This window comes from Dendrobium catenatum, unplaced genomic scaffold (genome assembly GCF_001605985.2).
Source record: "Dendrobium catenatum unplaced genomic scaffold, ASM160598v2 fragScaff_scaffold_1313, whole genome shotgun sequence".
Classification (NCBI taxonomy): domain Eukaryota; kingdom Viridiplantae; phylum Streptophyta; class Magnoliopsida; order Asparagales; family Orchidaceae; genus Dendrobium; species Dendrobium catenatum.
The window spans coordinates 240240-265319 of NW_021319775.1; the positions used below are offsets into that span (position 1 = coordinate 240240).

Genomic DNA, 25080 nt, shown 5'->3' on the forward strand with positions numbered 1-25080 from the left:
GGCATTTGTAAATAGTGGACGCCCTTCTGCTCCTGCTTGTATAACGGTCTGGCAGACCCGGTGGACTGTTTCTGTCCAAGCAGCTTCTGAATAGAATTGTTCGCTTCTTTTATAGGTAGACGTCGTGCACTATTTATTGATTTTTGTAAGGCGGGCATAGTGCACTAACTAATCTCCTGCTTTGTTGTACGGAAGCTGCATTGTATAGACATGATCTCTTTATTCGTTAGTCATCTCTCTTACATATAAGTCTTCTATAACTGATCATAGACTTTGCATTTGTTACTTTCCTCTACATTTTTTTTTGTATGTAGCATTTAGTGTAGATGAATTAGGTTTTGACAGCATCATGAAGCCTTCTACTTGTGGAGAGAACTGTATTTGCTTGCATGATTATTGGGCGAGTTTGAGAGGCTTCAATGTATTCGTGCATATTCCTACTAACTATCATGAGTCATCCCTTCCACTTTTAGTTTGGATATTGCATTTAGGAAGATTCCCATGATGAACCTTTATTTATTTATTGATGATATTGTGTCCTGCTTGAAGGTGGTATGCCACGTCTGTTTGTATGCCTTCAATACTTCAGTCATGATATATTATCACGCACTTCTACTATCATATGTGGGGTAACCCTTTATATGCAATAAAGCTCCTCTTTAGCTTGCTGTTTGCTTTGCAATAGTTCGAATTGTGAGTTCATTTGTTGTTGTCCACCAAAGATACTCTATATTGAAGCTTGTAAAATCACTATGCATGAATCAACTTTGTTCATTTGTTAAAGATTGATCCTTCCAGTAAAATATTACTTGAATTTCCTCCTTCATGAATCTCATGTTTGTATGTTTGAGATTTAACTTCAATATTTTCCACAATATGATTTAGTATTCACTTTCAAAATGAAATGACATTTCTTTTTTTTCTTCATCTTGAAAGTTTATAGTGGTCAAATCAATCATATATTTGATTACTCATTTATTGAAAAATTACTCAAGTTAGGAGCAATATCATTGAATCCAATTTAGATTTGAGTCCAAGTTTTGTTCATTTGATGTTCAAATTAGTGTCCAAAACATGCTCATTTGCCAAAGTCCCTGTTGTCCTTGCAAGTTCAAGTTCTTGTCCAAGTTTGAGTCAAAGTTCAGGTTCAATGCAGTCGAGTCCAAGTTCAAGTCTTCTGTCACTTTTATAGAATTCAAGTCCCAAATAAAGGTCCTCAATGGTCTTGTAGAGTCCAAGTTCATTGTCCACTGTAGTTCGAGCCATTCTTTGTTTCGTTTTGCAATTTGAATTATTTATGGATGTTGAGTTTGAATTAAGTCCATTTAATGCCAATCAATGTCCAAGTTAAAGCTCCACATTGTTCAAGTATGAATTGCATTTACCGAAATTTCGGCAGCCTTCCGGCGTCTCCCCCGTTAGGGGAAAACTACGGAAACTGGCCTCCCGCCACGCTAAGAAAAGCGTGGCACGGTATGCCCTCAAAAGAGGAACACCATGGCCGTATAATTTATTTATTCCCCACCACGCCAGAAGAAAGGCGTGCATGGGTGCGGCACCGTTTAAATTAAAGTATTTATATTTACCCGTCTCGTTGTGGTCGTCGCACCGGGTTCCCTTCCCACCACGCTAGAGAAAAGCGTGCATGAGTTGGTTTTCCGGTCCGCCGCTAACGCCGAAAATGGGGTTTTGATACCCGTCCCGTCGCAACATCACAACGAATTCCCTTCTCACCATATTAGAGAAAGCGTGCATGAGTTGGTTGTTTCGCCGCGTTGAGCGTCGGGAATAGGTTTGATTACCCGTCCCGTCGCAAACATCACAACGAATTCCCTTCTCACCACGCTAAGAGAAAGCGTGCATGAGTGTTGTTCGCCGCGTTGCAAGCGTCGGGAACGGTTCTCGGATTTAGAGTTTAGGAGCTTATACCTGAGCGGGTCGACGACATGGCACGAGGATCGAAGTAAGAGGGAAGAAGAGTGACCTTCTCTTCTTCTTTTTGTAATTAATTATAATTAAATAATTAATTAATAATTAACTAATTAATTAATTATAATATTAAGAATAATTAATTATAATCTTAATTAATTAATATAAATTAATATATAATAATTAGTAATTAATTATAATTTAAATAAAAATTAATCATAATTGAACTTAATCAATTATGCTTAATTTCCTTAAATAATTAATTCTAATTGTAAAATACTAATTATTATTAGATAATTGTGTTTATAATAATTATATAATTAATAATAAGTATAATTGAGAATTAATAATAATTAATTAAATTTAATCTATTAACTAATAATTAAAATACAAAAAAACTATGCTTAAAAAAAAAACTTAACAGAGAATTATAGTTTTCTCTGTTCTGGAGGTTTGGCCAGGAAGAGCACCGAATGGTTTAGGAGAATTCGACGGGATTACCGCCGAAGAAGCGCAGCGGGATGGGAGTGAGTACCGTACACGTAGCTCCTGTTCGCTACTTCTGATCAAAATGTTATAACTTTCAATCCAACCAGGGAAGGAAGTCCGTCGTTGGAGACAAGCCGAACAGCACGGCGAGCGGCGAGCCTGCCATCTAGGAGAAGTAGAGGGCGTGCGGTAGGTAGGAAAAGACTCTCCTTATTGCTTCTCACTCTTCACTCTCCTCTCTCTCTCTTCCCTCTCTCTCTCTCTCTCTCTCTCTCTCTCTCTCTCTCTCTCGGCCAAGGGGTCGGACAGAGGTAGAAGGATCGGAGGCAGCAAGACGTCGGGTGTGGAGTTCGTGGAAGAAAGCAGAGAGCGGGAGCAGGGCTTTCGCGTGGAGGAGGCGAGCGTGGGGTAGAGAGTCGAGAGGCGTTCGGCCTCTATTTAACGACGCTTGTGGTCGTTCGATCGAGGCAACGTCGCAGGATTTGCGGAGAATCGACCGGAGCGGCGTCGTTTGCAGCGGGATTTCGGCAAGGTATCGCGGCTGGATTCGAGGATCTGACGGTTTTTGAGGTGTGGACAGCCGGCATTGCATAACGTGTATGTGAATTTTTTTTTTTTTGTCTTTTGGTTCATGCATAGAGGTCAACAGCACTATAGTTTGTAACACATAGGTACACAAAGGAGGTATGCAATCATCAACCCGCATGGGCCTTGACTAGCGTGTTATTGGAACACAAATGACATCCAGGGATACTGCACGGGTCAATAAATCTGAACCCGATCCTCCTAAGCAAATAAATAGGAGTCAACAATGTTTAGTCAATAATTATAAATGCCCCCAAACACCCGCATGGGCCCCGCTGAGCGTGTTATGGGTACACATATAACGTCTAGGGATATTACGCGGGTTAATAAGTGAATTCAAGGTTCGAATTATCAAATAAATATACGGTTGTGGCGACCGGTATATTTATTTTAATACATTCATATTAGGCCTTCAAGGCTTATAATCAAGAAAATTTACTAATAAATGCATAAAGCCTATGAAACCCGATCCTCCTAAACAGATAAATAAGAGTCAACATGGTTTGAATCATCGAACAAATATACAATTATGGGGACCGGTATATTTATTTTAATGCATTCATATTAGGCCTTCAAGGCCCATAACAATGAAAATTCACAAACAAAGGCATAAAGCCTACGAAACCCGAGCCCCTGTCGGCAAGTTGATATGGTCGACAAGGTTTAATCAAATGGAAATGATCCCAAATGCCCCGATGATGACCGTGTTGAACGAAGACCTCAACCAAAAGGGTTTACAAATATCTTCAGATGCATTACAAGCTCCACCCAAATACCCACAAAATCTAAAAACTCCATAGGATCTCCCAAAATCTCAAAACTTCATATGTTTAAAATTGAAATTCATCCATCAAATAACTTAAAGCAAAATTCATCCACCCTCCGCAACAGTTTTCCTATGTGGACAAATTAAAATTTACTTCAGCTTACATAGAATTAATGCCTAGTCGAAAATATCACTATGATCCATTCTCAAACAATCTCCTACCAGTAATGACGTGGTACATGTCCTCTAACCAGCGGTTTTACCATCAAATGGCACCGCAGAATAAATGGTTATGACCCGAGGCCCTCTGAACCGAGTGATTTTGCCGCCAAATGGCACTACGAAACATCGATTATGGCCAGAGCCAATACGCTTCTTAGTGGCATCAAATCCTTGAGATATGAATCAATATGATATGATCGATAGGGCACAAAGCCCTATGTCAGCTAAGGTGGATTCATATTTGTCCCCTTAAACAAACATTCATCCTAGGTCTACAAGGTCCCCTTGGACAAAGCAACTCATGGCTGACGATAAGGATCATTCTATCAGGTTGGCTCGACTACCTCCTCTGACTAAGTAGTAGACCAGGGACCACAATGGCCCGGGATGACGGAACCATGGGATCTTGATCGGGTCCATCCATTCCCCCACCATCCGCTTTAAGTGCAAGGTGGTGAAATTTTCAATTTTAAATATCAAACTTTTCAAATTCTCAAATTACAAACCTATGCTCCTACTATATGCCAGATAACACGTATTATCTACGTATCTTATTGACGACTAGCCTTAATCGAAAGTTCTCTCTCGTGATCAGGAGGGGTAATTAACTATAGGGGCTTACGCTTATAGGAAACCAGAACTCAGATCATAAAGTCCTCGCAAAATGAGGGCGAAATCTTTGGGTAGTGTCTTATCTACAAGCCCATCTGCCTTCCAAAATTTACTCCGGAACTTATTTCGTTAGAACTCCCCTGAAGGAAAAGCAACAGTTGGGCATAGACCGGGGCCGAATTTTCGGAGCCCACAACACTATACTCAAAGGACTTAGAGGACTTCTTTTAATTTATGATGTATCTAATGTCACACCCCATTTTGACCCCCTACAGTCAATCTAGAGTGTAACAAAGAAGGAGAATCTGAATAAACCTTCTTACTTATCCCCATTCTGAAACACTGATATCAGAATTAGATAAATAAAAAGTATTCTATTCCAACTATCCTAAAATAAATAATCATAACACATCAAGATTTTCATAATATGAAGCATATATAATAGATCTCAAAATAAAATGCATCTCAATTGAAATACAGAACTTAACTAAAACCTTTAAAATTTAATTACATACTCAAAAGTTTGTATAGCTATCACATATATCTCTTTGTATATTCAAAATATGTATGTATACAAAAAAAGTAGTCAATTGTTCCGACTACTGTCTCACTCGCTCCTTCCTCTTGCCTGCAGTACAACCACTGCTAAATGAAGCAAAGCTCAATGAAATACTCAAGCAATGCAGAAAAAATAATTCTTAATATATTAACAATTAATGTAAAAAGCATGTAAAATTCTATACTAAATATAAGAAATACATAACATTATTTTATGTTTTATTTACTGTTCAACAACTTTATATAAGTTATATAATAATTATAGGCTTTTGCATCCATCCAGCATTCTAATTCAAGATTGGGTCCAAATTCATAACTTTTAAAATTGATGTTGCTCTCTCATTCAAGGCTAAATCCTAATCCCCAACTTTTATAATTTTGAGAGTGGAGACGTACTTCGTTAAGTCTTTCGCATTTACTTCTGCGAGTTTATCCCCCATATATAACTTATTTAATATTTCCAATATCATTCCTTTTTAACCATTATGGCATATGCTATTGTAGTCATTACTCCATAAACCACCTATGTTCATACAAAAATAAACTGGAATAAATTGAAATAAATACTTGAGTAAACATAATAAATATAAATTTGCAATTATATAAATTTTTTTTACTATTTTCTATAGCATCGTTTGGATAACTCATCTCATTTTCCATAATAGTCAGGTAATTTGGTTCACCTGAATTATCCTGGCCTATTTTTCTTTTGTATACAATCGCAAATGAACTTCTCATTCAACCGAAAGTCACAATTGAATTAAGCATTTCCTCTCTTTTTCTCACTGTTTTCTCACTGATTAGCAACCCCCGCAGCAGCTCTTATTCCATTTCAATATACACTGCAGCATTCTCTTACCTTCGCTTAGAAATTATCTATTCCCTGAATTCTTCCAGCAACATGCAGCAGCTCCAATAGAAAACACCTCCATCTCCCAATTACTCTCCCGCTGCCTTGCTGCCAAACTTCAGATAAAAGAGAGCAATGATGATTTTAGAGGAAGGGATAGGCCAATGCTCACTTTATTTAATATTATTCTTATTAATCCTCTACTACACATCCACTAATCCCTTTCCTACACCTCCAGATGTTGGATAAAAGCAGCCATTGCATGAGGTTTTAAGTGGCAAATAGATTTTTACTACAATTTTCATTTAATAAAATTTTAAATAGCTGTAGCAGATGTAAAGTTGAATAGCTATAGTAGCTTAAATAAATAGGTATCCCTATATTTTGGATGGATATATGGATATAATTATGTACACCAAATGGCTAAATGATAACTATCATTTAATAAAAATAGGGAATGATTTTTGGGAAAATTCATGCTTACAATTCACAAAATTTTGGATATTACAATCCACCCCTCATTTAAATTTCGTCCTCGAAATTCGATGCCTTTTCCACCCCTCATTTAAATTTCGTCCTCGAAATTCGATGCCTTAGTGGTCGTCAAACAAATGAGGGATTTTGAGTCTAACATCTTCTTCTCTCCCAGGTTGCCACTTTTTCCTGTCTTTCTCCTACCTCAACCTAAATTAAGGGAGTTCTACACTTTCTTACTATAAAGTGCTTCATATGGTGTCATTTGTATACTAGATTCATAGTTATTGTTGTAGTCAAATTCTATCAATGGTATGTGATCCTCTCAGCTATCTCTAAAATCTAAAACAAATAATCTCAACAGGTCTTCCAGTACCTGAATGGTTCTTTCATATTGACCTTCAATTTGAGGATGAAAAGCTGTACTGAAGTTCAGATTTGTGCCCAAGCTTTCATGAATACTTTTCCACAACCTAGAAGTAAATCTATCATCTCTATTTGAGACAATAACTTTTGGAATATCTTGCAATCTGACAAATTCTTTCACTTACAGCCATGCTAATTTGTCTACTGAATTAGTTTGCTTGATAAGCAAAAAGTGAGCTAATTTGGTCAGTCTATCAATAATCATCCAAATGCTATCATGTCCCTGTCTGGATTTGAGAAATCCCATAACAAAATACATTGCAATTTCTTCCCACTTCCACTCAGGAATAGGTAGTGATTGCAGTAATCCACTAGGTCGCTGATGTTCAGCTTTCACAATTTGACATGCTTCACAAGCTACATATTCAGCAACATCTCTCTTTATACCTGGACACCAGCATATTAATTTCAAGTCTTTATACATCTTGGTACTGCCTGGATGAATTGTATAACTATAATGATGAACTTCTTACAAAATTTTCTTTCTCAAGTCCAAATCGTTGGGTACCCACAACTGGAATTTGTGCCTAATGATTCAATCAACATCAATAGAAAGATCTAGTATTTTCCCTAATTGATTTGAAGATTTACTAATGAGCTTTTGAGCTTGTTTGATACGATATGTCAAAGTGAGATTTACTGTCATCTGATGTAAATATTCCACATTTTTTATATCTCCAATTACAAATTTTTCATTTCCTTGATCAATTGAAAACCTTAAGTAATCATCCAGTTCATCATTCATGTAGATTTGTGACTCAAAGCATCAGCCACAATATTGGCTTTTTCTGGACAATACTGAATATCTAAATCATAATCTTTGATGAGTTCCAACCATCTTCTCTATTTAAGTTTGAGTTCTTTCTATGAAAATATATATTTTAAGCTTTGATGATCAGTAAAAATTTTACATCTTATCTCATACAGGTAGTCCTCCAAATCTTCAAATCAAATACCACTACAACCAGCTTTAAATCATGAGTGGGATAATTTCTTTCATGGGACTTCAACCGTCTAGATGCATATGCAATCACCTTTCTATTCTGCATTAGAACATATCCCAAACCCTTCAAAGAAGCATCACTATAAATCTGAAATCCTTCTGTTTTTGAGGGAAGTGTCAATACTGGTGTTGTGGTTAAATGCATCTTCAATGCCTGAAAGCTCTTCTCACATTCAGCAGTCCACTCAAACTTAATATCATTTCTCATCCGCTTGGGCAAAGGCATAGCAATTTGTGAAAATCCTTTAACAAATCTTTTGTAGTATCCTGCCAATCTTAATAAGCTACGAACCTCTGTAATATTCTTTGGTGTAGGTCATTCCACAATTCCTTTCACTTTATGTGGATCTACTAAAATTTCTTCGCCACTAATAATATGCCCTAAGAAAAAAAATATTCCTTAGCCAAAATTCATATTTTGAATATTTTGCATACAACTAATTTTTCCTCAATATTTTGAATATTTTGCATACAGCTTATTTTTTCTCAATGTCTCAAAAACTATTCTTAAATGTTCAGCATGCTCCTCATCGGTCCTTGAGTATATCAGAATGTCATTGATGAAAATAATCAAAATTTATCTATGTAATCTTTGAAAATCTGATTCATCATATCCATAAAAATAGCATGAGTATTTGTTAACCCAAAAGGCATGACTCTGAACTCAAAATGACCATACTTGCAAAATGATCATACATCTGCTTCTTTGACTCTCACTTGACGATATCCTGATCTTAAATCAATTCTAAAAATATTGTGACACTTAATAACTAATCAAACAAGTCATCTACACGGGGTAGTAGATATTTGTTCTTGATAGTCACTTTATTCAACTCTTTATAGTCAATACGCATTCTCATAGATCCATCTTTCTTCTTAACAAAAACTACCGGTTCACTCTAAAGTGAATGGCTAGCCCTAATAAATCCCTTATCCATCAATTCCTCTAGTTGAGTTTTTAACTTCTGCAATTTTTTTGGGGCCATCCTATAAGGAGGTCTGTAAATTGCTAATGTTTTTTGTTGCAGTTCTAAGTCAAATTTAACTTCTCTTTCAGGTGGTAATCCGGGTAATTCTTCAAATACATTTGAAAATTCAGAGACAACTGGAACATTTTACAATGTCTGAACATCTTTACTTAGGACCACCTCCATTTTAGCTAAGAACACTAACTCACCCCTCAAATATTTACCCATCTTTATTGCACTTTTCAGAGAGGATGTTGCATTCTTCTCATAGGGAAAATACAAGGTCTTCTCATTTGATAAATAAAACTTTATTATTTTCTTTCAACATTCAATTGTACCAAAATATTTAACTAATCAATCCATTCCCAAAATAATGTCAAAAGTTTTGATAGGTTGATTACTTTTAACATCTGACGCTTCTCCTTATAACTGAACTGGTGGTTTTTCTTGTATTGCTGGCCTTCCTTAAAACTGAGTTGTTCATGCCTGGTTGCCTTCTAAATATCTCCTATGTTGTACTTGTTCCTAATACCTATGATATCCCTGTGGACTGGCATTGGTTCTTCTCTCTTGAGGGCAATCCACCTTGCGATGACCCAACTCACCACATCTTAAACATCTTCCAGATCCAACCAAACACTGGACAGGATACAGCTTCCCACACTGCTCACATAAAGGTTTTTCAAGCTAACTTTGCTTCTGTTTATCATAAAATTTTGTCTTCTTGTTTTTGAATCGATCATCTTTTTCAAACATCTTCCTTTTTCCTAGTTATTGTTGTTCCCAACTATGCTTAGATAAATTTAGCTCATTTTCAATCCTTTTAGCTCTCTCCACTAAGATAGAGAATTCACTGATATCAAAAAGTGCTAATGCGAGTCGTAGTTGATCTCCAAGGCCTCTCAAAAATATGTGACACTTCTCCTGTGTGCTAATATAATGAGGCATAACGAGACAAAGAAGTGAACTAAGCTTCGTATTGCATAACTATTTTTGAACCTTGAGTCAGATTGAAGAATCTGTCTTGTAAAGCTAATCTAACTAAAGGAGGACTGAACCAAACTTTGAAAATTTTTATAAAATCATCCCACTATATGTTAGTGATAGGCATCTATCCAAATTTTTTTCTATGTTGTGTTTACCATCATCTTTCTGCCTCTCCTTCTAAAATAAATGCGGCTAAGAGTACTTTTTCTATTTTCAGGACAGATCATGCCATCTAGAATCTTCCCTATCTTTAACAACCAATCTTCAGCTACTATTGGATCACTTGCACCTTTGAATGCTAGCGGTTTAAAAGTCTGATATAACTTTAAATGTCGATCCACTTCACTGTCACTTTCAGATCTAAGTCAACTTCTAGTAGAAGATTTTTCCATAGATGTTATTTTATCTAACACTTGTGAAATCAAATGCATAATATTTTCAAGTTACTTAAACTTAATTCCCTAATTCATTCTTGTTTCTACATCTGGCCTGGATGATTGACTAGTCATGCTTTCTAGTAATTCTTCAGACAAAAGTATCTGTATATATATAGATAATTTATATAATACATGTACTCATTGTAATAAATATGATCATTTTAAAGCATTAAATAAGCCTGTTATGCAATTATGCTTATTCTACTAAAATAAATGCATAGTTTCATTCAACCTTAATTCAACATTTAGCTTTGTATACATCAGATTCATTATATCTTATCCTACTTCATTGTCTAAATCCAATTATGATTTCGTTTAATTTTTATTTAGGCTCTGATACCAATTTTTTTGTCACATCCTATTTTGACCCCCTACAGTCAATCTAGAGTGTAACATAAAAGGAGAATCTGAATAGACCTTCTTACTTATCCCCATTCTGAAACACTGATATCATAATTAGATAAATAAAAAGTATTCTATTCCAATTATCCTAAAATAACTAATCATAACACATCAAGATTTTCATAATATGAAGCATATATAATATATCTCAAATAAAATACGCATCTCAATTGAAATACATAACTTTACTAAAGCCTTTAAAATTTAATTACATACCCAAAAGTATGTACAGCTATCACATATATCTCTTTATACACCCAAAATGTGTATGTACACAAAAGAGTGGTCAACTATCCTGACTACTACCTCACTAGCTCATTCCCCTTGACTGTAATACAATCACTGCTAAATGAGCTAAGGTTCAATGAAATACTCAAGCAATGTAGAAGAAATAATTCTGAACATATTAACAATTAATGTAAAACACATGTAAAATTCTATATTAAACATAAGAAATACATAACATCATTTTCTGTTTTGTTTATTATTCAACATATTTACAAAGATTATATAATGGTCATAAGCTTTTACATTCATCCAGCTTTCCAATTCAAAATTGGGTCCAAATTCTCAACTTTTAGAATTGACGTTGCTCTCTCACTCAAGGCTGGGTCCTAATCACCAACTTTTATAATTTTAAAAGTGTAGGCTTATCTTGTCAGGTCTTTCGTCTTTACTTGTGAGAGTCTATCCCCCATATATAACTTATTTAACATTCCCAATATCATTCCTTTTTAACCATCATGACATATGCTATTGTAGTCATTACTCCACAAATCATCTATATTCATGCATGAATAAACTGGAATAAATTAAAATAAAATCTAGAGTAAACATAATAAATATGAATTTATAATTATATAATTTTTTTTTCACTATTTTCCTATATCATCGTTTGGGTATCTCACCTCATTTTCCATAATAGTCGGGTAATTTGGTTCATCTGAAATATCCTGACCTCTTTTTCTTTTGTATAAATTCAGCCAACAACCTACTGATTTCAATAACAAATCACTAATTTCAGCAAACATTCATTCAACATTCAACAAATAACTACAGCAACACGTATCTATTTGTTGAATTGTTTTCTTACCTTCTGCTTATTGAAATTTCTTCCCATATAAGTTCTTACCTCATTTCCCTACTATTTTCAGGAAAAAGGCAACAGTAGAATTATCTAATTTTAGCAACATTAATACCCTCACTTAATATAATTAAGAAAACATTAATTTCTGTAATTAGTAGCAGCCCTTATCTTCACTGTCTAGCCTTGCATTGGGTATGGGTACGCCCATGACCTTGTGGGTGGATATGGGTGGGTACTCAACATCGGAGGATAAATTGATTTACATTGCTAATCACCGTACATCTTATATTACTTAAATCCTCACTGCGTAGTGTGCAGCACTTAACCACGTTGCAACTACGGTAAATTTTGATATGCGGCATGAAAGTTTGCAATCATAGCAAAGAGAAAGAAGCCTCAAGGTCATCATTCCGTGGCAGATTGCGTTCAAAAAGCATGAAAAGTGGGTGGATATAGGTGGGTATGGCATCCCGAAAGTCACCATGTGTGGACGTGCGTGGGCGAAGCCTGTCCGAGTAAAGCATGGGTACCTAATGGGTACCCAACCAGGATCCCATGTAGGGCTTTGCTTCACTTCTTTCTTACCTTCCTATTTTCTGAAGTTTTTCCTTTCTTTTTCCCACTGTTTTCTTACTGATTAGCAACTCCTGCTGCAGCTCTTACTCCATTTCAATATACACTGCAGCATTCTCTTACCTTCACTAAGAAATTATCAATTTCCTGAATAATTCCAGCAACATGCAGCAGCTCCAACAGAAAACAACTGCGTCTCCCAATTGCTCTCCCGCTGCCTTGCTGCCAAACTTCAGAAAATAGATAGCAATGATTATTTTGGAGAAAATAGAGAGCAATGATTATTTTGGAGGAAGGAATAGGCTAGTGCTCACTTTGTTTAATATTATATTTTTACAAATCCTCCACTACACATCCACTAATCCCTTTCCTGCACCTACAGCCATTGAATAAAAAAAGCCAATACATGGGGGTTTAAGTGGCAAATAGATTTGTACTACAATTTTCATTTAATAAAACTTTAAATAGCTGTACCAGATGTAAAGTTGAATAGCTATAGTAGCTTAAATAAATAGGTATCCCTATATTTTGGATGGATATATGGATATACTTATGTACGCCAAATGGATAAATGATAACTATCATTTAATGAATATAGGGAATGATTTTGAGGAAAATTCATGCTTACAATTGTCAAAATTTTTGATGTTATATCTAATGTGCCAAAGTTCCACAAGTTACCCTCTCTCACTATACATAATACCTCAAATATGATTTATATGCATAAAATAGCCAGTTAACTTCCAATTCGAACGACTTCAGGATATATTGTAAGAAGGAATAGTAATTTAAACTTTTTTCTTCCTATTTATGTAGCTGGATGATCATTAAATTCTGATTGATGATCCAACCACCAGATAGTTGATTGTGAGATAGTTTCCAAGAATGAAAATAATTCCCGTGATGTAAGAGAATTTGGATGTGGTGTATCTGTAAGGGATGTAAAGAACCCAAAAAAGAAGGGATGGACTGACTAATTAGGGAAAAAAGGGAAACTCAAGACATTGCAAGAAAATAAAAGCAACTCTATCGCTCCTCCAAAATGAGTCAATGCAAAACAAAATTAGTTGTGCCAAATATTACATTTCTAAGGCATTAACCGCTCCCTTCTATAGATCCACACCACTCATCATCCCACATTTCATTGTTTTCCTCTATGAAAAAATCATTTTCAAAAGCTCTAGGTGAACGGTGGCGTGTATGTAAAAAAAAAAAATATTAAAAGTTGACCAGAAGGAAATGGGATTTTTTTTCGTACAAGCCTTTGTCCCACTACGTGGGGTCGGCTACAAGAATCCTTTTTCGCCGATGTGACCTATTAAAAGTAAAATTCTCATTTAAAGCTAATAAAGAAAGATCATTTCTAATATTTTCTAACCAAGACTTTTTAGGTCTACCTCTACCTTTCTTAACATAAGTCAAATCTAATACCTCAACTTTCCTAACCGGGTCAACAGAAGGCCTCCATTTAATGTGACCAAACCATCTAAGGAGACTCTCTCTAATCTTATCTTCCACTAGAGCTACTCCAACCTTTTCATGTATATGCTCATTTCATATCCTATCTCTAAGGGTAAAGCCACTCATCCACCTAAGTGTCCTCATCTCTGCAACACTTGACTTAGTATTATGCTTCTCTTTTGATGGCCAACATTCGGCACCATAAAGCATTGCAGGTCTCACCACCATCTTATAGAAGGAAATGGATTAACAAGAGTATATATATAAATAAGAGAAAAACTGTCTAAATAATTTCTTAAAATTGGCTTTTGCTAGAATATTAACACTGTTGTTGTCAAGTCCCAAATCCAAGATGAGAAAAGTGAACGATTATGTTAGATAGTCGACAGACAGCATAAAACTTGTCGAATAGTTATGACATGAATTTTTTAATAAATTGTATTAATGTTAGGGTGTTCCCTGGAAGTGACGCATCGTATGGCCTGAATGCAGTGAGAAGTGTGCAAGGGATGCTACACCGGCATCCGAAAGCAATGTTGAATAAGCAAGGGTTCCCATATCATGGACTAAAATTAAGATAGGAACATAGAATATAAGTTCCCTTACAAGCAAATTAATGGAATTAATATATATTATGATTCATATGAAAATAAATATTATATGCATTCAGGAAACTAAATGCGTTGGAGAAAGATATTGATAGTTTAAGATTTAAACTGTGGTATTCTAGTAGTCATACTAGAAATGATGTAGGTATGATTATAGATAAAAGTTTGAAGGATAATGTTATAAAAATTAATAGAAATTGAGATAGAATTATAGTTTTAAAGAATATTGTTAATGATAAAATTATTGATATTATAACTATTTATGCTCCTCAAGTAGGTTTGGATATGTTTTTAAAATTAAATTTTAAAATGACTTAGAAGAATTAATATAAAAGATATCTCTTGAAGAAAAAAAAATTATTGGAAGAAATTTAAATGAACATATTGGCAGAGAGGTACAACAACAACAACAACAACATCAAGCCTTTATCCCACTACGTGGGGTCGGCTACATGAATCATTTTTCTCCACTGTGTCCTATTAAAAGTCAAATTCTCGTTTAAATCTAATAAAGAAAGGTCATTCCTAATATTTTCTAACCAAGTCTTTTTAGGTCTACCCCTACCTTTCTTAACACAAGTCAAATCTAATACCTCTACTCTCCTAACCGGGTCATCGGAAGGCCGCCTTTTTATGTGACCAAACCATCTAAGGCGACTCTCTCTAATCTTATCTTCTACTGGAGCTACTCCAACCTTTTCACGTATATGCTCATTTCGTATCCTATCTCTAAGGGTAAAGCCACTCATCCATCTAAGCATCCTCATCTCTGCCACACTTAACTTAGTATTATGCTTCTCTTTTAATGGCCAACATTCGGCACCATAAAGCATTGCAGGCCTCACTACCATCTTATAGAATTTTCCCTTAAGTTTGAGGGGTACATTTCTATCACATAACAAGCCCGATGCATTCCGCCACTTCAACCATCCAACTTGAATTCTGCTGATAATATCCCCATCTATTTCACCATCACTCTGAACAATAGATCCAAGATATCTAAAACGTGTACTCTTATTAATGACTTGATCGCCCAAAGTCACAATCCCCTCACTAGGACTATTACTACTAAAATTACACTCCATATATTCCGTTTTAGATCTACTCAAGCGAAAACCTTTAGACTCTAAGGTTGACCTCCATAATTCAAGTTTACCTTCAACTCCCTCTCTAGTCTTATCAACAAGAAGAATATCATCAGCAAAAAGCATACACCAAGGTACATCATCTTGCAAATGTCTAGTGAGAACATCCATGACTAAAGCAAATAGATATGGGCTTAAGGCTGATCCTTGATGTAACCCAACCGAAATAGGGAAATACTTGGTCAATCCACCTTGTGTTTGAACACAAGTAATAGCTCCTGCATACATATCTTTAATGATTTGAATATAAGCATTATTGACTCCTTTCTTATCAAGAACTCTCCATAGCACTTCTCTTGGAACTTTATCATATGCTTTTTCTAAATCAATAAATATCATATGTAGATCCTCCTTATTTCCTCTATATTTTTCCATCAAACCTCTTAATAAATGTATGGCTTCCATAGTCGACCTACCCGGCATGAATCCAAATTGATTTTGAAAAACATTAGTATCACGCCGCAACCTATGCTCTATAACTCGCTCCCATAATTTTAAAGTATGACACATTAACTTAATACCTCTATAATTCGTGCAATCCTGTGCATCACCTTTATTCTTAAAAATAGGAATTAATACACTCATTCTCCACTCATCTGGCATCTTTTTAGTCTTCAAAATAGTATTAAAAAGTTTAGTAAGCCAAGAAATCCCTTCATCTCCTAAGCATTTCCACACCTCTATTGGAATATCATCAGGTCCAACAGCTTTTCCACCCTTCATTCTATTTAAAGCCTCTCTAACTTCAGTTTTACTAATACGCCGATAAAAACAGAAAACTTTACTTTCATTTAGGGTGCTAAGGTCACTATAGTCAATATTATTTTCACACTCTTCATTAAAAAGTTTAGCAAAATATCTCATCCACCTTGGTTGAATATCATCTTCTAAGAAAAGTATTTTTTGATCTTCATCCTTAATACACTTCACTTGAACTAAATCCTTACTACTCCTATCTCTTTGTTTGGCTAACTTATACATATATCTTTCTCCCTCCTTAGTATTTAATCTATTATATAAATCGCTAAAAGCTAATGTCTTTGCATCACATATTGCTTTCTTAGAATCCTTACGAGCCACTTTATATAATTCCCAATTATCAGAATTTTTAAGATTAAACCAATTTTTATAACAAATCTTCTTATTGGCAGAGAGATAGATGATCTTAAAAGCATTCATAGTGGCTATAGGTTTGGAACAACTAATGAAGATAATAATACCATATTAAATTTTGCTATGGCTTATGATTTTATAATTGCTAATATTTTATTTGAGAAACGAGGTGAGCGTCCCACTTATAAAAATAGATATAGTAAAACTTTAATTATTTTCTTATAAGAAAAATAGATCGTTTAGATTACAAATATTGTAAAGTTATTATGAGTAAAAATTTATATATTCAACATCGATTATTAGTTTTAGACTTAAGAGGCTGAATATAAAAAATAAATTAAAATGTTCTAAAGATTAGATGAGGGTGAAAGATATAAAGAGGTCCGTAAGCTAATATTATGTTGAAAAAAATAACTAGTGATGTTAAGAATGATGCAAAGGATGTTCTTGGAGTATCAAAGGAAAAAGCTCATAAAATAAAAATAGTTGGTGATAGAATCAAAATGTGCAAGAAAAGATAAAAAATAAAAAGCTTTGTTATAAAAATTTGTTTAGATATAAAAACTATGATAATTCAAAAAGATATAAAAAGGCATGTAAGGAGTTTAAAAAAGCAATATACGATGCAAATATTTTAGCTTTAAATAAATTACATAATAGATTATATACTAAGGATGATGAAAGATATATGTATAAGTTAGTCAAACAAAGATAGGAGTAATAAATATTTAGTTTAAGTGAAGTGCATAAAGGATGAAGATCAAAAAGTGTTTTTATTTGAATTTAAAATAGGGTTCCTCATTTAGGAAATATAATTCATATTCAAATTCAATTGAATTTGAATTTAAATAATTTCCAAAGTTAAAAGTAGTTAATTTAGGAAGGGTTTTGAATACAAGGTTTTTAAGAGGGAGGGCTTATGGTCGACAGTTAGGGGAAAGGGTACATGTGGGTCTGCGGCTAGGAGGAGGAGCTTTGGGCCGGGGGCTGAGAGGGAGGAGGGTGGAGGAGGTGGACCACGAATCCGGACACTTCCTACGATTGGTGGGTAGTACGTTGCCCTCACCTAGAGACTTTAAACTGTCACAAGAGCTCTCAAACTCACCAAAATACAAGTGCAGAAATTTTTCATAATATTCATCATTAACCTCTCCAAAGAAGAGGAGTTATAAATAGTCAAGTTTATAATAGAAAATTCAAAAGACAAAAGTGTAACTAAGAGTCACAACCAACTACTCCCTCAAGTGAGCGTAAAAATAAAAAACTGCCAAAATAAATCAAGTACACATATAATAATAAATCTAATACGAATGATAGCTCAAAAATAAAGCGGTGCGATCGTGGCCGTAGATCATTGGCCCCTTCTCTAGTAGACTCTCCATGGTCGAATGTCCTCCTCACATCTTTAACTGTAAAGATAGAATATTGACTTGGTGAACATAATATTGCAATATGAGTAACCTAACCATTTGAAATACACAAATAGATACAAAGAGTCCAGTTCGATCTGAAGTTGGCAATAAGATTGTGAGAAAACCCAAATTATTGACTCATCTTTTTACTAAAAAGAGTTTAAGTCAAACTAAATCAAGAGTTAATGTTGATAACTGTAAAAATGCAAGAATACCAGTGATGAGGACATCGATCCAAAGTCCAAACATGTGTATAGCCGGAAGCATCACCAATCGATAGCCATGATTCAGAGCTTATTTTTCCAGTTGTTTATGCATTTTATTTTTATGTTTTCCTATTGTACCCTTATGTTGAGTTGAGTCATGTTGGGGCCCTAAGGGCAATTTAGTCTTTATTTATTCATGTATGCTTGAGACCTATATATATGGGTCTTTTCTCTTGTAATAGCTAATGAATATTTGAATGAAAAATTAAACTGAGTATCACTTCTGGGCTTGTCTTAGGTTGCACCATATCGTGGCTATCCCATGATTCGTTTTCATGATGGGATTCAATTTCAATTTAATTTAGATTGGAGTTATGAAACCTATTGCCACATCATCATCCTAAATTGGAATCCTTTCTCCCTTGAATTCCCCTCTCTCCCTCTATGCATGCCGCCGGCCCCCATGGAGAAATTTCCTCATTAATTGCTTGTTTAATGTCTTGACCGTTTTGAAATCATAATTTGATTTCAAAGTTTTTCCCTCCTAAATTACTTAAACTGAAATTAAATTTCAGTTTTAAGTTTTCAAACCTCTCCCTCCCTCTCTACAAGCCGCCGGCCTCCCCTCTTAATGGGCCTCATTAATCCCTCATTAAGTCCCTTAATCACATTCAAAATTTGAAATTTATTTCAAATACTTCCCTCCAAATTTACTAAAACCTGAAACTAAATTTCAGATTTTAGTAAACCATTTTGAGAAGCATCCAACTTAATTTGCTCTCACCCTAGCTCTCTCCCTCTTGCACCCGCCGGCCCCCACCCTCTCTCCTTGAGATTCCCGCCGGCCCTCTCCCCTCCTCTCCCATCCTATCAAACGACAAGTACTCTCTTTCAACACCACGTTCTTCCTCTCTTCGTGTGGAAGATTCTCCGACGCCAAGCATGCATGGCAGAATCCGAATGGAACTTTGGATTTGTGCATGACGATCGAGGTCAAGTCGACATCCACCAATCGCCGTTCTTTGATGTGGGCTTTGATTTCGACGACATCGTCGAAGACTACTTGAATCGCATCCTCCCCACGCTCGTAGACGTCATCGACGAGCAATTCGAGGACTATTCGTGGACCGTCAACGGCTATCCGTCCGTGTCTCCTCCACCACCGTCGACCTTTCCGTGGCTCAAGACCATCGGCGTCGCAACCTTCCTCATGGCATCGTTTGGTGTGCTGAAGATCTTCTCCCGCTAAGCCTAGTGTAGTTAAGTGATCAATCCCCAAGGTGAAACTCTCGTTATTAAATTACGGATTGTTGATTAATAGCTTTTGGTTTTGCTACTATCCTTGGTTATCCATGAGTTTTTGGTTAATCTACTTGTACTCCTTCGCCTAAGCAAGTTAACGACTAAGAACCTTTAATGATTTTACTTGTTATCTCAATAAGCTCTTAATTGTAATTCCATTGTCACTCACTTTTAATTTTCTTAAGAAGCTCCTTCGCATGTGGTATCACATCAACCAGCCAAACAGACCATTCTGTCAATGTACTGAAGATGCTAGCAATCATCCTATTTTTATTGAAATACAAACCAGCACAATTTGGCGTGATAACAAAATCTGCTGCTAAAGCTTTATAAGGAAATCAGCATGATATTTCCATTGAAATGGATAGCAACACATAATTTTGGCATGAGAACAAAATCAGCTATCAAAGTTTATGCACAAAAATCAGAATGGTACTGTTTATAATTGTAATTTTCCCAGGTTTTGTACTAAGTTGAGCACGAAGCTTTCACAATATACAACATCAGTATGAAACACCAAACAGCAACAATTCATTCATGAGTAAAGTAACAACATGCTACTTAAAACATCATCATAATCATCAATAGCCTTATACCAACCATTTGGGGTTGGAAAGAATTGGCAACTATGATATGCAAGAAAAAATACTAATAATAATAAATAAATAAACAAAGAAGAGGAATCTGTGTTTGTACCTTTATCCAAAGTGGCAGAGTTTGATGTTCATCTAGGTATACTTTTCCTAAATTTTTGTGTCCACTCTCGTGAACATTTTCTTCCATCTTCAAAATATTACCATTTCTATCCTCTGCAGTCAAAGTGCCTTTTTCAAAATCTTCTCCACATGCGATTTGAAGCCCATTATCTTCAGAATAAGAATTGGAAGTATCACTCAGAATGCAGCTATCATTAGAAAATGCAGTCACAATCCCTTTGCTTTTATTTATTTCATTTCCCTTGCCATCTTCCAGAATAATCTCATCCTTGCCAGAATCAAATAAACTGTTTTCTGATTGTAGTTTTCCTTCTCCCCCACATCTACCTCTTTTACCATTCTTAGAATCAAACAAGAAACGCAACTCTTTGTTTTGGAGATGTCTGATACCATCTATGCACAATTTTTCTTTCGGAAAAGAATTCTCCGTATTTGAAAAACCATTTGACAAGAAATTACCTCTTTCCAACTTAGGTAAATCAGCTTTCAGGATGCTAGCATTCCCTTCTTGCTCATTTCTTAGTTCTCCGTTTCCATGCAAAGATGGGGGAGGTACTATTTTTGGCAATAAATCACCAATAACATGAATTCCTAATGCTTTTTCACATGAAGTCGGGCAAGGAACAGAAGCAAGTCCCGGTGACCTCCCATTTCCAAAATGACTTCCATTGAACTGATCAAATTCAGATATAGGTATTTGTTGAGCACAACAAATTTCCATTGGAGTAACATCAACATCAAGGATAGCATGTGAAGATTTCTCCATTTTCTGTTGTCTTGAGAAGCCTTCAGGCAATAGGCTTGGTTCCCCAAGAATGCTTTCCGCTGCCTTTGTTCCAATGGTAGGTTCCCCAGCAGACTGAACTTCTGAAAGAGAGAGCACAGACATAGCTTACCCTATACGGCTGTAGCTGTAGAGTATTGAGCTTGCATATGATACATCACCCTGATACAAACCAGTTTCAGGATTAAATATTCCAAATTAAAAATATAATATGATATTGTTTAGCAAAATGAAAAAAGTAAGAGGCCGAACTGATATTATTCCTTAGACAGGCAGTATCTGTTTGATCAAAATTACACTTAAGGAACTTTCTATCCTTCTAACGAGAAGTGTGTTGAGCCAAATCAAGTCTGAAGGGGATAACTTAACAAGGAAGTGTTTTGAATCTTTGATCAAACAATATATAAACTTTTATAGACTGTTATTTCATGATAAAACTGAAATTACCAACATACAGCTATGGGCAATAAATAAGAAAATAATTTATAAATTATGCAAGCACATGAAGAGATGTCAGCAGAAATTATATGAAATTAGTATCAGAATAAGACTTTACCTAACAATATAATCAGGAAAGGATTTTATAGTTAGTTGCAACAAGGCATAAGGAAATTTCAAGTGTTCAAATTTAATTAGAGTCAGAATTTCTTAGAAGAAAAAAAGTCTGCATCATATAACCATGCAACACATTTATAACGCATAGAACACCATCCTTCATTCAGCAAAAGCGAAGCTGAGGAAAATAGGTTCAATCTCAACACTATATAATACAAATAATAGAACTAACATTTATATGTATCTCCTTCAAATTCACTGGAATGGTTGCAGCTTGTACTTTTTTGACCGACCTACACTCTTAAAAGAGCAAGAAAATGACAAATGATTCCAGTTGGCTTATAGCTTTGTTAACTTTCTTCGAAATATACGCAGTTCACACTGTTTTTCTTAATTCACACCAAGAAATGATAATCATCCTTAATTTTCCTGTCTATATTCCATCTAGGAGTTCTATCCATGCTTATATGCCATCACGCTCTCCACAAAGAATACAAGTCTTCTGTACCTTACGAAACCAAACATGCCTGTGTAAAATGAAAAGAACAGTAGAGAGGAAGCAGTTGGTAGTGATAATGCGATTGCGTATTGTTTACCACATCAAATCATAATAATGAAAGAAAGAAAAAAATTATTTCTAAATAATGCTTTTTGATGTTGAACCTAAACCATGTAATTGACTATGCATATCTTTGAACCTAAGCCAAATGAATAGGTCACCCAAGCTGGAGCTCGTCATCATAAATTGTGCGCCAAAAATTGCCTGCACTCTTCGTCAGATCATAAGACGTAAAGCCTGGGAGCTTGGCAACAACAATTCTACACTAAAGTTGCCGGTGCCATTCTCCGGATCATCATGCAGAAGAAGATGCTGCTTGACAAAAGAAAATGAGAACTCCTGATTGATAAGCTAAAGTGAACATAAAAAGGAGGCAAAAGTGCTAGGTGTTTCCGATAATGTCAGCTAAATTTTAATGTTTAAAGTATGTTGGCCTCCAAACTCATCTAATATAAACGAACACAAGCAATAGTTGGATAGAATTCCAGCGCTTCCCTCTGCCAAATTAATCATAAAAATTGTTCGCCTTCCAACAGATGGGGAAAGCACAGCGCCATCACGTTTACTGCAGCCAGCGTACGATATCCCTAAAGTTTGCGCGATGAGATACCAATCTATGATCAAATCCAGATGGATCAAGCAGGCGGCGAGCCCGTGCAAATTAAGATAATAAAATGGATACAAAGAGAAGATCTGCAAATAACTTTCCTACAATAACGCAAACACTCCAAAGCAAGTTTTATCAATGCTCTCCTTCTCTCTCCGAGCTTGAACTCTCTTGTTGTGAGAGATAGAGAGAGGGGGGGGAGAAAGAGGGAGGTTAGAGTAAAGGAACGAACGAGCAAATGTTACACGGGTCAAAGTCGGGAGGCTAGGCTCCGGGCATGAACCAAGATGGGACAGATCAGATCAGATCAAAGAGGTAAAAGAGGAAAAGGGGGAAGAAACGGATGTGAAGAGCATGGGAGCACACCGGTCTGTCTGCAGGGACTAGTGCTGGCCTTCGATCGCCATGGTCGATGGTCTCCACCAACAAAGACATCGGTTGCAATTTCTGTGAGCAATTGTCTGCATCGGGGAGATCAAGGACCAGACGCTCTCGTTGCTGTTCAGCGTAGACAGAGTTGGTTAATTTGTGCCCGAGTAGCTCGATCAACCAAATCTCCAGGCTTGACTATAGGGCATGCATGCGTATTAAACAACCTTGCGGCTAGCGCTCCCGTCCCCCGACCCCCGCTCTCACATCACATCTCACGTTTATTTTGTTCCCTCGGTAAGTCTTTAGCCTCGTCTTTATGATTATAGGTTAACATTGGGCAATTTTTTAAAAAGGGCTTAGGAGTTCATTATTTAATAAAAAAGAGCTAATCATAGGTTCAACAGGCTAGTGGGAGACTAGTCATCCCAAGTCGCCCATTGATTGTCCATCCCAACGGCCGGCCGGCCCATAATATAAAATTTTTATTTATGTCACTTTAAATATTCTGAAATTATATATATATATATATATAATTATTGGTATTATAATTAAAAATTATTTTAAAAGTAAATTATAAATTATTAAATAACTAAAATTTTAAATTTATTAATTAAACATAATATTTTAAAGAATTTAAAATTTTAATAAATTTTCTATAAATATTTTGAAATACTAAAAAATGTGTTAATAAATAATTTACTTTTTATTTTCGAACAAAAATGTCATGATTATTCAAAAAGTTTTATACTATTGTCAACTAACTAGCGTAATCCTCCACTTTCCTCATTCAGGAATTGGGACTTGTCATCGTTTATTAGTTTTGAATTTTAAGTTGAATTGATAGAATATAAAAAATAAGTAAACTATTATTCTAGAATTAGACAAAAATATTTTTGAGAGTAAGTCTAGATCTTAAGATTTTGTTTATGCATGAAAAAATTAATGTTATGTGAGAAACATTAGTTGGTGATATTAAGAATGTTGTAAATGATGTGTTTGGAGTATCAAATAAAAAAACTTATAATAATAAAAATAATTTATCGTGGAATCAAAATGTGCACGAAAATAAGAAGCTTTGTTATAAAAATTAGTTCAAATGTAAAAATTATGATAATTGAGAAAGATATAAAGAAATCCGTAAGAAGTCTAAGAAAGTAATGTTTGATGCAAAGACTTTTAGTCTTTAATGACTTCTATAATAAACTATATACTAAAGATGACCAAATATACATGTATAAGTTAGTCAAATAAAGAGATAGGGGTAGTAAGGATTTAATTCAATTGAAGTTCATTAAACATGAAGATCAAAAAGTGTTTTTATTATAAGAGGATATTCAACAAAGGTATATGAGATATTTTGTTAAATTTTACAATGAAGATTAGGAGAATATGATTGACTTGAGTGACTTTAACATCCTAAATGAAGATTAAAATATTTGTTTTTATAGGTGTATTAGTAAATCTAAAGTTAAAGGAAATTTAAGGAAAATGAAGTGTCAAAAAATTGTTGGACTTGATGATATTCTAATAGAGATGTGGAAATGCTTAGAAGATAAAAGAATTTTTTTGGCTTGCTAAACTTTTAATATTATTTTCAAAACTAAAAATATATCATATGAGTAGAGAACGAGTGTGTTGATTTCTATTTTTAAGAATAAAGGTGATACATAGAATTGTGTGAATTATAGATGAATTCAGTTAATGTGTCATACTTTAAAATTATGTGAGAGTTATAGAGCATGGGTTATGATGTGATATTGATGTTTCTCAAATCAATTTGGATTCATGCCGGGTGGGTTTACTATTGAAGCTATACATTTATTGATAAGTTCGATGGAGAAGTGTAGAGATAATAAGGAGGATCTACATATG

The 25080-nt window shown here is 35.0% G+C and overlaps 1 protein-coding gene across 6 annotated transcripts in view; it reads right to left on the minus strand.

Annotated features, from left to right (window-relative positions):
• Window positions 1-23488, minus strand: part of LOC110092659 (histone-lysine N-methyltransferase SUVR5) — an 86323-nt gene extending 62835 nt beyond the window's left edge. For 2 of the 6 annotated variants that reach the window (XM_028699502.1, XM_020817305.2), the window contains exons 1-2: window positions 23203-23486; window positions 20312-21277 (exon numbers count right to left, since the gene is read on the minus strand). In XM_028699502.1, coding sequence (XP_028555335.1) covers window positions 20312-21220 — 909 coding nt within the window. In that variant the 5' untranslated portion in view covers window positions 21221-21277; window positions 23203-23486. Of the gene's footprint in view, window positions 1-20311; window positions 21278-21902; window positions 22198-22368; window positions 22542-23068 lie in introns of those variants that run through there. The other 4 variants (XM_020817306.2, XR_003702397.1, XM_020817307.2 and 1 more) reach the window with 4 other exon arrangements.
• Window positions 23489-25080: the final 1592 nt, after the last annotated feature.